Source organism: Pristis pectinata, chromosome 25 (assembly GCF_009764475.1).
Source record: "Pristis pectinata isolate sPriPec2 chromosome 25, sPriPec2.1.pri, whole genome shotgun sequence".
In the NCBI taxonomy this organism is placed as follows: Eukaryota; Metazoa; Chordata; class Chondrichthyes; order Rhinopristiformes; family Pristidae; genus Pristis; species Pristis pectinata.
In genome coordinates this window covers 18,032,371-18,044,654 of record NC_067429.1, presented here as the reverse complement: position 1 = coordinate 18,044,654, position 12,284 = coordinate 18,032,371, and the positions used below count along the sequence as shown (strand labels likewise).

Here is a 12,284-nt window from a genome sequence, read left to right as displayed (position 1 = left end):
TATCTTTCTAACCTTTATCATGCTTTCTTGTTTGCCTAAATTGGTTCTGACCCTTTTTTTCACCCTTGCAGGACATAGAAAACAGAATCACTGAGTAATCATCATGGATAAACCAGTCATCAGTCAGGAGGCACAGCTATCGACCTGCCTTCATGCTCTAGGAGCACAGAAAGATACACTGCTTCAGGCCTCGAGACAGGAACTAACATTGTTCAGCTCTCTAAGTCACTCGGCTCTATGGCTCATTTGCTGGAATCATCTAAAATAGAAGCAAGCATTCTCAATCCATCTTGAAAACAGAAAAAAGGTTTCTTGTGTTATTAAATTTTAACTCATTGAGTTCTATGCTCTCCTTAATGGGGTTTGGCAATCTTCGAATTCCGATGGATAAACATCCAGTCCTAACCCTCTCACGTCAAATGCAAGCCTTCTTATCCAGAGCCTACACATCCTTCCTTCCTCCTCTTCCTCCAACACATTACTATTTCCATTGTAGCATATATTCCTTTACAGCAGTTGATGTCCAATGGATATGAATTTGTTTCATGGTATAAACAATGCAATCATAAAATTGAACGTTTACAGCACAGAAGGAGGCACACTGATTATCTGCAAGAGCAATCCAGGCAGTTTCATTCCCCAGCTCCTTCTCCACAGCAAATGTACTTTTTCTTCCTCAGGTATCTCTCCTGCTCCCTTCTGAGAGAGATGATTGCACCTGCTTCCAGCACCTATTCAGGCTGTAAACTTCAGTTCATGACGACTTGCTGCAAGAAAAGCAAACTTCCTCATCAGTCCCTGATTCTTTTGTCAATTATTTCAAATCTACATCAGCTGGTCTTCAGCATTTCCAATACAGAGAGGTTAATGCAGTTTGCATTAACGTTAATGTAGTTTCAGGCCTGTAATTTTAAGAAGTGACAGCTTTTCCATGACCCATGAACTGCCTCTTACTCTTGCTCTCATCTAGAAAATTTCCTCCACAAGAAGCCAGTTGGGACATGTCCAATAAACGTCAGCTCAATGCAGGGCCCTTCCACATATAGCTGGCATTATGTGGTGAGACTGGAACGGGTCCAAGCCATTGTACTACTTCCTTAGCCAGCTGAGCTATGGCTCCAAGTTTACTGACTGTGCCAAAATTGTCACAGAGATTTGATCTTTGTGAATGTTTTTGCATGTGCAAAAGATCATATAATAAGGTTTAAGACACTGAACTGGAGACCAAAGTGGATATGTTAGGAGCAGAGGTGTCCAACGTTTCCATGTCTTGTGGGAAGGTTAAGTAATTCTGCCCTTTTAAACAAGCCTGGAAAAAGTGGCTCACTTTCAAAATAGCTACAACTCAATGGCATGAACATTGAATTCTCCAATTTCAGGTAACCTGCTCGCCCTCTGTTCTCTTTCTCTCTCCACCTTCACCCACTCCACCCCCTTCCCCAGCCCCCAATCACCCCTCCTCAACCCACTCCATTTGCCTGTCACAAACATACTCCTCCCACTGGGCCCCCTCCCCCTACTGTTCCCATCTGCTCATCCCACCTCCCTTATTTGGTTCTATGCTTCACCTTCCTTTCCTATCAGATTCCATCATCTCCAGCCCTTTGTTGCCTCCACCTATCGTCTTCCAGCCTCTGTCACTTTTCCACTTTTCCCTCCTCCATCTGCCAATCAACCCTGGATCCACCAGTCACTTGCCATCTCTTTCTCCAACCCTTCCCCTCCACCTTTTTGTACTGGCTATCCCCCCTCCTTCAGTCCAGATGAAGGGTCTTAACCTGAAATGTCAACTGTTCACTTCCCTTCACTGTCAAGTATTTATCCAGTTCCTATTTGAGAGTTATTATTGAATTTGCTTCAACCTCCCTTTTTCATGCAGTGGATTCTAGATCACAAATGGATTGCATTGAAAGAACATTTTTCATGCTCTGACTGTGTCAATCAATTCTTTATTCTCTGCTTACTGACACTTCTCTCACTGGAAACAGTTGATGATTTTGAACACTCCTGTCGTTCACCTTCCCTGCTTCTCCAGTCCCTCCAAAACTGACCTCCTTCGTCCCTAAAGCTTTGGCATCCTTCTTAAAGTATAGTACCCAAAATGGAGCAAAGGCCCAGCCAGGTGTCGAATTCAATTTACTAAACATATCAAGGATGACTAAGCAGTACTTATAACAATGTACCCGTGATAATTCAATAAAGTCGATTTGTAATGTCTCAAATGGTCCCCCAGGGAGGAGATTCCTTCCTCTTTCACACTTAATTGACTTGCCCGGGTTTATTTTTTGGCAAGTCACACACCTCGCAGCTTTGTTTCTAGCTACCTCTTCCATATTTGGATTCCACCATGTTTTAAGCAAAACCATACACATTCTCACAGGAACTTAACAAGTCTGACATAACCTTCTTTGTTTTTGTACCCTTTTCTTTTAACTGCCTTCTGCTTGAAGACCCCAGGTTTAAAAAAAAATATCTGGGTCATTCCCAGTAACTTCTGATGTGGTTCACTTTGTGAATTGATTAATCAATTGGGTCTTAAGTTAATACAAAAACAGAAAATGCTGGAAACACTCAACAAGTCGGGCAGCATCTGTTGACAGCGAAACCGAGTTATCATTTCTAGTTGAGGTTACTTCAATGAAACTGGGCAAGTGGGAAAACAAGTTAGTTTCAAGTTGCAGGGTGGGTGGAGGAGAGTTGGATAGGACAAAGAGAATATATCTGTTAGGGTGAGGCAGGATTACCGTAGAGAAACACAATTCATGGAGCTGTCTGGTTGATTAATGAGAGAGAAAGAGAGATGACAGAGGGACAACATTATAGCAGAATTAGTCGGTTCTGATACAGACAGGAAAACAGGTCCACTGCACTTTCCCCAGACAGAAGATCAGTTACTTTTCCCTAAACTTACATTGGACCTCATTGTGCAGGAGGATGCAGACAGATGGGTCAGAGTGGGTGTGGGATGGAGAATTAAAGAAATAGACAACTGTGTTGCCCTGCAGAGGGGCTCTGCAAAGTGGTTACCCAATCTGCATCTGGTCTACATTGATGGGAGATTACATCATGATCACCAAATGCAATACACTTAAGCCAAGCCAAATAGGAACATCAGTGGATGGGCTACTGCTTATACAGTTTTATCATTTACATTGGCGAGGAACTACTTTACAGTAATGCAATATTCTATAGAGTTTTCTTTTTAGGAAATATGGCACGTTCTTGAATATAGTTCCAGTGATTTATCCTTAGAAACACAAGGGGTAATTTTCACTCTGGTGGCTTGAGAGGGGAACTAACAGAGGGGATTTCCCCACCATTGTAGAATCTGTTCCTTCAGTGCTATAGCATGGGTTGGAATGGAACTGATTGTCTGAAATAGTGTTTCTTGCCAAAATCCAATATGCCATTTTAAACAGTATTTTAATACCCTACACATATCTTCAGTGAACTTGCACAAGTTTAAAGATTTGGCTTAAACAAAAGAATGATATGGATCAATGTACTCACCTGCACTCAAGAAAATAGTCAAGAATGTTAACATTTTCATTGGCTTTTATTAATCTTTCAAAATAAGTAATTTTAGCATATTCAACCAACAGTGCGGGGCCTCCATGTCACACTGTTACTAACAGTGGTTTAGACATTTGTAATTGATTGTTTGAAATTCTAGCATTTTAAATAGATTCTAAAGAAATTATATGTTCGTCTGTACAAAGGATCCCAGAACTGTGATGATTGCTTCAGCTACTTTAAATAGTTGATCTCTGTTATGAGCACCATTTTAAGTCTTGCTGTGAAGAAATTCCTCTGGCAATTTTTAAACTTTTGGCATTCTCAATATCAGAAACCACTTAATACTGAAACCTTTCCAGGTTTGTAAAACAGTTCTGATGCAAAGTCATAAATATCTGTAAAGCAAAATGCTCAGTCTGAGGTTGGTAGAAATCAGGTTCACATTTTTACTGTATTCCTCAAGAGCTGTGGGTGTTGTTGGCAAGGCCGCAATTATTGTCCAAATCTAATTGCCCTTGAGGAGGTGGTGAAGTGGTGCCTTATTGTTCCTACAGCTATTGTAGGCGCCTACACATTCTGTGTAGTGAAGGTACTTCCAGAGTGCTAGTAAACAGGGATTTCCAGATTTTAATCCAGCACTGATAATGGAGCAGTGATATTGGTTTATTATTGTCACTTGTACCGAGGTACAGTGAAAAACCTGTCTTGCATACCCTTCATACAGATCAATTCATTACACAGTGCATTGAGGTAGTACAAGGGAAAACAATAACAGCTTGCAAAATAAAGTGTAACAGTTACAGAGAAGGTGCAGTGCAGGCAGACAATAAGGTGCAAGGTCATAACAAGGTAGATTGTGAGGAGGTCAAGAGTCCATCTTATCGTACTAGGGCACCGTTCAAAGCGGGATAGAAGCTATCCTTGAGCCTGGTGGTACGTGCTTTCAGGCTTTTGTATCTTATGCCTGATGGGAGGGGGGAGAAGAGAGAATGACTGGGGGGGATAGGGTCTTTGATTATGTTGGCTGCTTTACCAAGGCAGCGAGAAGTGTAGACAGAGTCCATGGAGGGGATGCTGGTTTCAGCAGGGGGATGAATCTGCTGTTTGGCACAGGAATGGGATTGGTGGAAGGGACATTACTGAAGCTTTCTAGCTGAAGACCTATAACCTTTCCCATTCTCTGAAACCAGGTACCAGCAGGTAAAGACAGCACATGGCTTCAGTAGGATATACGTCCCCAGCAGGATGGGGTGTGACTCTGAGTGCAACTGGGCTTGGCATCCTCATCACTGGTCCAGGGTTTAGGCAGTACTGTTAAAGAAAGCTCAGTAAATTCCCAAACTATGTAGTTACAAGGTGCACCAGTGTTAAAGTGAGTGAATAGGGTGGCAATCATATGGAGACTTTGTTCCTCAGAGGTCAAGCTATCTGTACAATATTATGAAAAGGCTGCTAATATTGGGTACAGCAAAAGCAATGGAATCAGACAACAGCCCAGTTATAGTGGTGAATACCTGTACTCCTGAACTAGCTGCACCGCTATCCAAGGTGTGCTAGTACATGAAGTACACTGGCATCTACCCTACTATGTGGAAAATTGTCAGTGTTGTGTCCTACCCTGAAAAATCCAGTCCACTCTCAATCATCAGTAAAATCATGAAGATGTGTATGTGCCAATTGACAGTGCTTTTATTTGGCACTTCCTTGCCAATTAAATGTTCACTGACACCCATTTGGGTTTTGCTAGTGTCACTCATTTCCTGACCTCATCACAACCTGAGTCCAAACATGGACCAAGCTGTTGAATTCCAGAGGTGACTCCCTTTGACAAAGGAGCATTTCACCATGTGTGGCATCAAGGAATCTTGGCAAAACTGAAGTCAATGGGCATCAAGGAAAGGAAGTCCTGAGGTTGGAGTTGTACCGCATGCAAAGGAAGGTGGTTGTGGACATCGGAGGTCAATCATCCTAGGCCCATGAGATCACTGCAGGAGTTCCTCAGGCTGCTGTCCCAAGCCTAAATATCTTCAGTTATTTTCTCCATGATTTTCCATCCATCATGAGGTCAGAAGTGGAGTTGTTTACTGATGAGCGCGCAATGTTTAGTTCCATTCACAACTCCGGATCAAACAAAGCATTACATGTCTGCATGCTACAAGACCTAAATTACACTCAGCTATGGGCTGATGAGTGGCAAGTAATACATATATCATAAAAGTGCCAGGCAATGATGGTGTCCAACAAGGGGAAAGTAACCACCAAACCTAGACATTCAATACATTACTATCACTTAGTTCCCCACCACAACACATGGGGGAAGGGGCATAGACTCTCTATTCTATGCACGAGTCACACTACTGGGAGTGATGTTATGCACATCAAAATGACACAAAGCTTTCCCCAGTTATAATGAAGAAAGACTCAAACTCGATATCTACTTTTACGTTCATACTTGAATAAAATTACCAAATATGTCATCATTAATTGGTGCTGAAAGTGATACCATGCAGTTGAAAATCTTTGTTTCTGAATTTCTGTAACAATTAAATACCACATATTTATAATTTACAAAATGTTGTGCTGTGTTTCACTTGTTTCTTCCTATGGCTACCTCACAGTTAATAGCCCTTTCACCTCCTGAATCTAACCACAAACTTTCAGCACCAAAGCATTATAGCAAGAATATTAGATTCACCTTTGGTAGTTTTAAGGGAGGGACATCCTTTTGTAGAACGCTCAATAAATTTTGCATTTTGATCTGCCTGTAAACCTTTTGATAATTTCCAAACCAATTTTTAACAAAGACTGACAACAGCCCTACCTGGGAAGCAGACTTTTTCGGGGAAAGTCCATGGGAGGACATTCTTGGAGAGCAGGTTGGTGACATTGTACCACTGGAGGAGGTTGACCCTTTGCTGCTGTCTGTGAACCATGAGAAAGGCACAAACTGTGGCACTGCAGCCTTGGCAGAAGCCAGAATACTGATTGGGCTATCAAAAGACTCCCTACAAACAGGAAGAGGTGAGAGTCAGAACAAGGAGCATATTGAAAGCATAATCAATGACACAGAGGAGACTTTACAAATCAACTTAGAAAATTAGAAAAGGCTGATCAACCAATTCCAAATTCTGGATGAAGATAATTAGATTTATGGTGCAGTGGGATATGGACAGATAACTTAAGCTGCAGGTGTCCACAATATCCAAACCTTTTTTTTATTTTAAGGGCTGTAGAAATGGGAAGCTCTCTCTCCATAATGCTGTGAGTACCAGGGCAATCAGAGTTTTCAACTTTCTGAAAGAAAAAGATCAAAGACCTGATGCAACAGCCTACATTTTTCTGAAGAATATTGGCATTCCGTAACTCTGTAAACGTTTGGGGTTCTCACATAGTGTGCACAAAAGGCAGAACTTCTGAGTTTTCTCATAGATGGTCATCACCGTCACGCTCATTGGTCTCTGATGTAAAGACCAGCAGTGGAAAGCCAGCGCCCTACTGACACTGTGTCAGGTTGGACCTTGTGCAGATTCAACAATTCCATTCATTATAATGGAGAAAGACGGCCAATTGAGTGAGAGGTAAGTTTCAAGCATTATACAGATGCTTGGTTTAACTAAGTTAATTTAAATGCATTTAATTGTGTTTTTTTTGTATTTTTAATTTTATTTACTAGTGTTTGTAAATGCTTTCATATTTGTTAAATATTATTATTAAATTTTAAAATTTAAAATTAAAAAAAAATTTATTTACAGCGTGGTAACAGTCCCCTCCAGCCCAACGAGTCTGCACCACCCATTTTAAACCCCCAAATTAACTTACCCATACGTCTTTAGAATGTGGGAGGAAACCGGAGAACCCGGAGGAAACCAACGCAGACACGGGAGAACGCACAAACTCCTTACAGACAGCGACGGGGAATCGAACCCCGATCGCTGGTGCTGTAATAGCGTCATGCTAACCACTACGCTACCATACCGCCCCTAAATTAAATTATTTTTAATTTTTTAATAGCTATACTCATTTGAGAATGGATATTCACAAAGATTCAAGCTGTTTGACATACAGTTCAGCCTGAAGGCATGGCTTCATCAACTATTAAAGCATTTCTGTGGGATTTATAACATGAAGTCCCTGCACTGCACAAGGCATGCCACTCAGGTTGGAGTTTGCTTCATTCATAAGATTTACTGGGTTTAATGGTTAGAAAAGTGGTGATCTTAGTCAGTAAATTTTTCTTAGGCACTTCCAAGACATTAACTTTTTTTGCTCAGTCCAAAGATTGATTGTATAGAAGTTTCAAGCATTTTCTTATTTTATTAAGAATTGCCAGCAAGCCATGGTATTTTGCTTTAGTACATAAGCTTTTAATGGGCAAAGTTATTAAAGGAAAATTGGGCGGCACGGTAGCCTAGTGGTTAGCACAACGCTATTACAGCGCCAGCGATTGGGGTTCGATTCCCGTCGCTGTCTGTAAGGAGTTTGTACGTTTTCCCGTGTCTGCGTGGGTTTCCTCCGGGTGCTCCGGTTTCCTCCCACATTGCAAAGAAGTATGGGTAGGTTAATTTGGGTTTAAAATGGGCGGCGCGGACTTGTTGGGCTGGAAGGGCCTGTTACCACGCTGTAAATAAATTTTTTTTTAAAATTTAAAGAAAGGAGCAAAAGTGAAGCAAATGGATTTGATGTACAGACCAGATAGGATCTAATTGAATGGCAGAGCAGGTATGAGAATGGCCTCTTCCCAGTCCTAACATTGCTGGGTTACTATGTTATTGCCAGGGACGAAAGGCAAGGATGGAATCAGGGATAGTTTACAGCAATGAGGCATTTATTGAGTGGGTGGAATTTGAGGGCATAAGACTTCAAAAATAAATATCAAAAGTTGATCAAAGCTGAAGTAGTTGTGGGAAACTCAACACAGTGTCAGAGTTCTGGTTGCAGAAATGCCAGCCCAGACACAATACATTAATGCAAAAACAGAAATCTTCTAAAATACTCCAGTGTTCATCTCCCCAGGCCATGCATTTTTCATTCAGAGAAAAAAAAACTGTTATATTATAACATCCTTCTCTGTCCTGGGCCCTCTGTCAATCCAAAATTAGACAGAGAATTAAATTGTTAGTGTAACTATCTTAAACCATCACATTTTAGCTATAATTGTCTTTAAGGGCAATTCAAAACAAGTCTTAGAACTGAGTCCCATTAAAATTCTCCCACTGAAATATTTTCTGATCTCTTTTAGATGCTATTCAATCTGATTTGCATTTCAAACCTTTTGCGTGCTTTAACATGTTGAGCTAGAAATGAATACTGGCCGCTGGCAAAAGCAAATGCTTTAATGTGTTCATTTTAAATGTAGGTGCTGGTGTCAATGTTAGTGTAGGTTATTGGCAAAAAGCATAAAGGGGGGGCAGTTGATGGATATGTGTAACAGAATAAGTTGCAGAGTACAGGGAAATAAAGAGAGATGTCGTAGAACTAATGGGATTGCTCTAGGGAGCTGGAACACACCCATTGGGCCAAATGGCCTCCTTATAGTTGAGATAAGTATACACTTCTCTGCCATTTTTACAGAGGTGTAACCTATTTCATGTAAACACTTAATCGCATTTCTTCTTAAAGCCACTTATCTCAATTGATTTGATTGATTGACAACCACAAATAACAAAGAAAGGACGATTCCATCTTAGAAGGGTGAAAAATGAGCAGTTTAAATTATTGATTGGTATATATAGAACCATAGAACCATACTGCACAACACAGGCCCTTCGGCCCACCATGTTGTGCCGCCCTTCAAACCACACCTAAGACTATCTAACCCCTTCCTCCCACATATCCCTCTAACTTAAATTCCTCCATATGCTTATCTAACAGCCTCTTGAACTTGTCCAAAGTATCAGCCTCCACCACCACCCCAGACAGCGCATTCCATGCACCAACCACTGTCTGGGTGAAAAACCTCCCTCTGATATCTCCCTTGAACTTCCCACCCAATACCTTAAAGCCATGCCCTCTTGTTTTGAGCATTGGTGCCCTGGGAAAGAGGCGCTCGCTGGCCACTCTATTTATTCCTCTCAATATCTTGTATACCTCTATCATGTCTCCCCTCATCCTCCTTCTCTCCAATGAGAACAGCCCTAGCTCCTTTAGTCTCTCCTCATAATCCATACTCTCTAATCCAGGCAGCATCCTGGTAAATCTCCTCTGCACCCTTTCCAACGCCTCCACATCCTTCCTATAATGAGGCAACCAGAACTGGACACAGTACTCTAAGTGTGGCCTAACCAGAGTTTTGTAAAGCTGCATCATCACTTTGTGGCTCCTAACTCGATCCCCCAACTTATGAAAGCTAACATCCCATAAGCTTTCTTAACTACCCTATCCACCTGCGAGGCAACTTTCAGTGATCTGTGGATATGAACCCCCAGATCCCTCTGCTCCTCTACACTTCCCAGAATCCTGCCAATTACCTTGTACTCTGCCTTGGAGTTTGTCCTTCCAAAGTGTACTACCTCACAGTTCTCTGGATTGAACTCCATCAGCCACTTGTCAGCCCAGCTCTGTGTCCTATCAATAACCCTCTGCAAGCTTCGACAGCCCTCCACACTATCCACAACACCACCGATCTTTGTGTCATCTACAAACTTGCTAACCCAGCCTTCCACCCCCTCATCTAAGTCGTTAATAAATATCACAAAAAGTAAAGGTCCCAGAACCGATCCCTGTGGGACACCACTAGTCACAGCCCTCCAATCCGAATGCAATCCCTCCACCACAGCCCTCTGCTTTCTACAGGCAAGCCAATTTTGAATCCACACGGCCAAGCTTCCCCGGATCCCTTGGCCTCTGACCTGTACTGATATTTCTTCTCTTTCATAGAATGCTACTAAGTAACTTAGTTTCAATACACTTTCCAAGCCAATAGGATCCATTAATTTTTCTGAAGAACATTTTATTTGATGAATTATACACTAATTTTGTTAATTCTGTATAATAATAATAACCTGCAGCTAACTTGATACCATATTACTTTAATATCCACAGTTATAAACATTCACCTTTCTCTTCCCTTACTGTAAAATGAAAAGAAAATTGGAACAACTCTGATACCTGTACCCAGAAATAGTGAGGTTCAAGGCCTTTTGTGCTCTGGAACATTGGGCTTTTGATATTTATAAAGCTGGAGAGTTGCCACATGGAATAAGTACACTTTAAAACACTACTGATTCCATCTTAATATTGACAGAAACTTTCACTGGATGTTTCCCAATCCAAACCCTTATCTTTTGTGTAACCATCAAGTGCATTCACGGATTTAGTTGCCAAATGAATGACAGTGGGATACAATTTCGCTAAGAAGATTTCAAGCATTTATCTTTGTTAAACTCTGACCATTGGTTCAGTGGAGAAATTCAAAGGATTTCTACACAGAACATGCTGAGGGAGAGGTGAGTGGGGCAAACAGCCAGTTCACATACTGGTCATAGAGAAAATGGTGGTGAAGGTAGGAGGACATTTCCTGGTCCAACAAAATTAAACATGGAAGTACCTTTGTTCTCTTCTTAACCCAGCTTTCAAAGATCCTGATTGAGCCACTCAAATGGGTGGTGCCTGCACTGTGCAATTCAACCCACATCAATCTGGAGCAGTACAACCAGCGGATATGTACACCGGCAGGCTGCACTAGAAGTAGATGGGAATGCCACTCAACTATTCAAAGGCAAATCTGAGCATTGCTTCAGGCGGGCTTGGGGCATCAAAAGCTGGGGAAGACCCCAGTCTTCGGGTGTCAGCACCTTTTTCTGAGATGAGGAATGGATAGAAGAAAAACCATACAACCAGGATCATTCTGATTGGAGAACCTTACCTACAATAACATCAACCCACAATCAGACAGATGACAAAAGGTCACTGCACAATGATAGAAATATGTACAATTAATTATATGATTTTTCTGAAATCCAGATCCTTTGGCTAAGAGGATTTGTTTTAGGATCCCCTGGTAACCTAGCAGAAGTCTTCAGGTCCAAGTGATCTGCAGAACCTGGATCTCTGCCAGTGCAGGCATCTCCTGGGCAGTCTTGGACTGGATTTGAAGTAAGAATTAAGGTTGCAGTTCCTGGATGGGGTCTACTAGCTGCTACTCGACAGCCCATTTTGCCTAGCCCAAGTTCAGCGCTAGTTTAAGAACACAAAAAAAAACTAACAGAAGCAGAAACAGGCCGTACAGCTTCCTGGCCTTCCTCTGCCACCCAATAAGATCACAGTTGAACTGAGTTTGGCCTCTGTTTCCCAGAATCCTTGACTCCCCTAATGCCCAAAACCCTTTCTCACCCTTAAGTACTTCTTTTTCTGCCTTTATGCTCAAAGCAGTTATTATGTGATCCACTCCACCCTCGAACAGGGACGTCACAATTGAGCAGAGTGCAGTAGCAGTGACTCAGCTTCCACAGCTCTTAGGGATAGAGAAATCCAAACATTCTCAAACCTCTGAGAGAAGAAATTTTCCTCATCTGTCTTAAATGAGTGATTCCTTATTCTAAAACTAGACCTTTAGATAGCCAAGCAGTCTGCCCAGCTGTTTCCAATGAGAGGATTCTTAAATACATAAATTAGTGTCCATTGCTAGCTGTTCAGCTCCAGGTTCATGTGGAGTGAGCATACGTAGTATGGTACTACCCGTCTGAGTGGCCCAACCAGTGCTCCCTGAAAGATTGCTGAAAATTAGGTCAAGAAGAGAGCAAATGTACCTCCAGGCTGATTTTTGCCTG

General features: G+C 41.8%; 1 protein-coding gene across 1 annotated transcript in view; it reads right to left on the bottom strand.

The window, feature by feature from the left end:
- The window catches only part of samd14 (sterile alpha motif domain containing 14), a 134,839-nt gene that overhangs the window by 37,429 nt on the left and 85,126 nt on the right, over positions 1-12,284 (bottom strand). Inside the window, exon 7 of the mRNA XM_052038950.1 lies at positions 6,338-6,521. Coding sequence (XP_051894910.1) covers positions 6,338-6,521 — 184 coding nt within the window. The remainder of the gene's footprint in view (positions 1-6,337; positions 6,522-12,284) is intronic.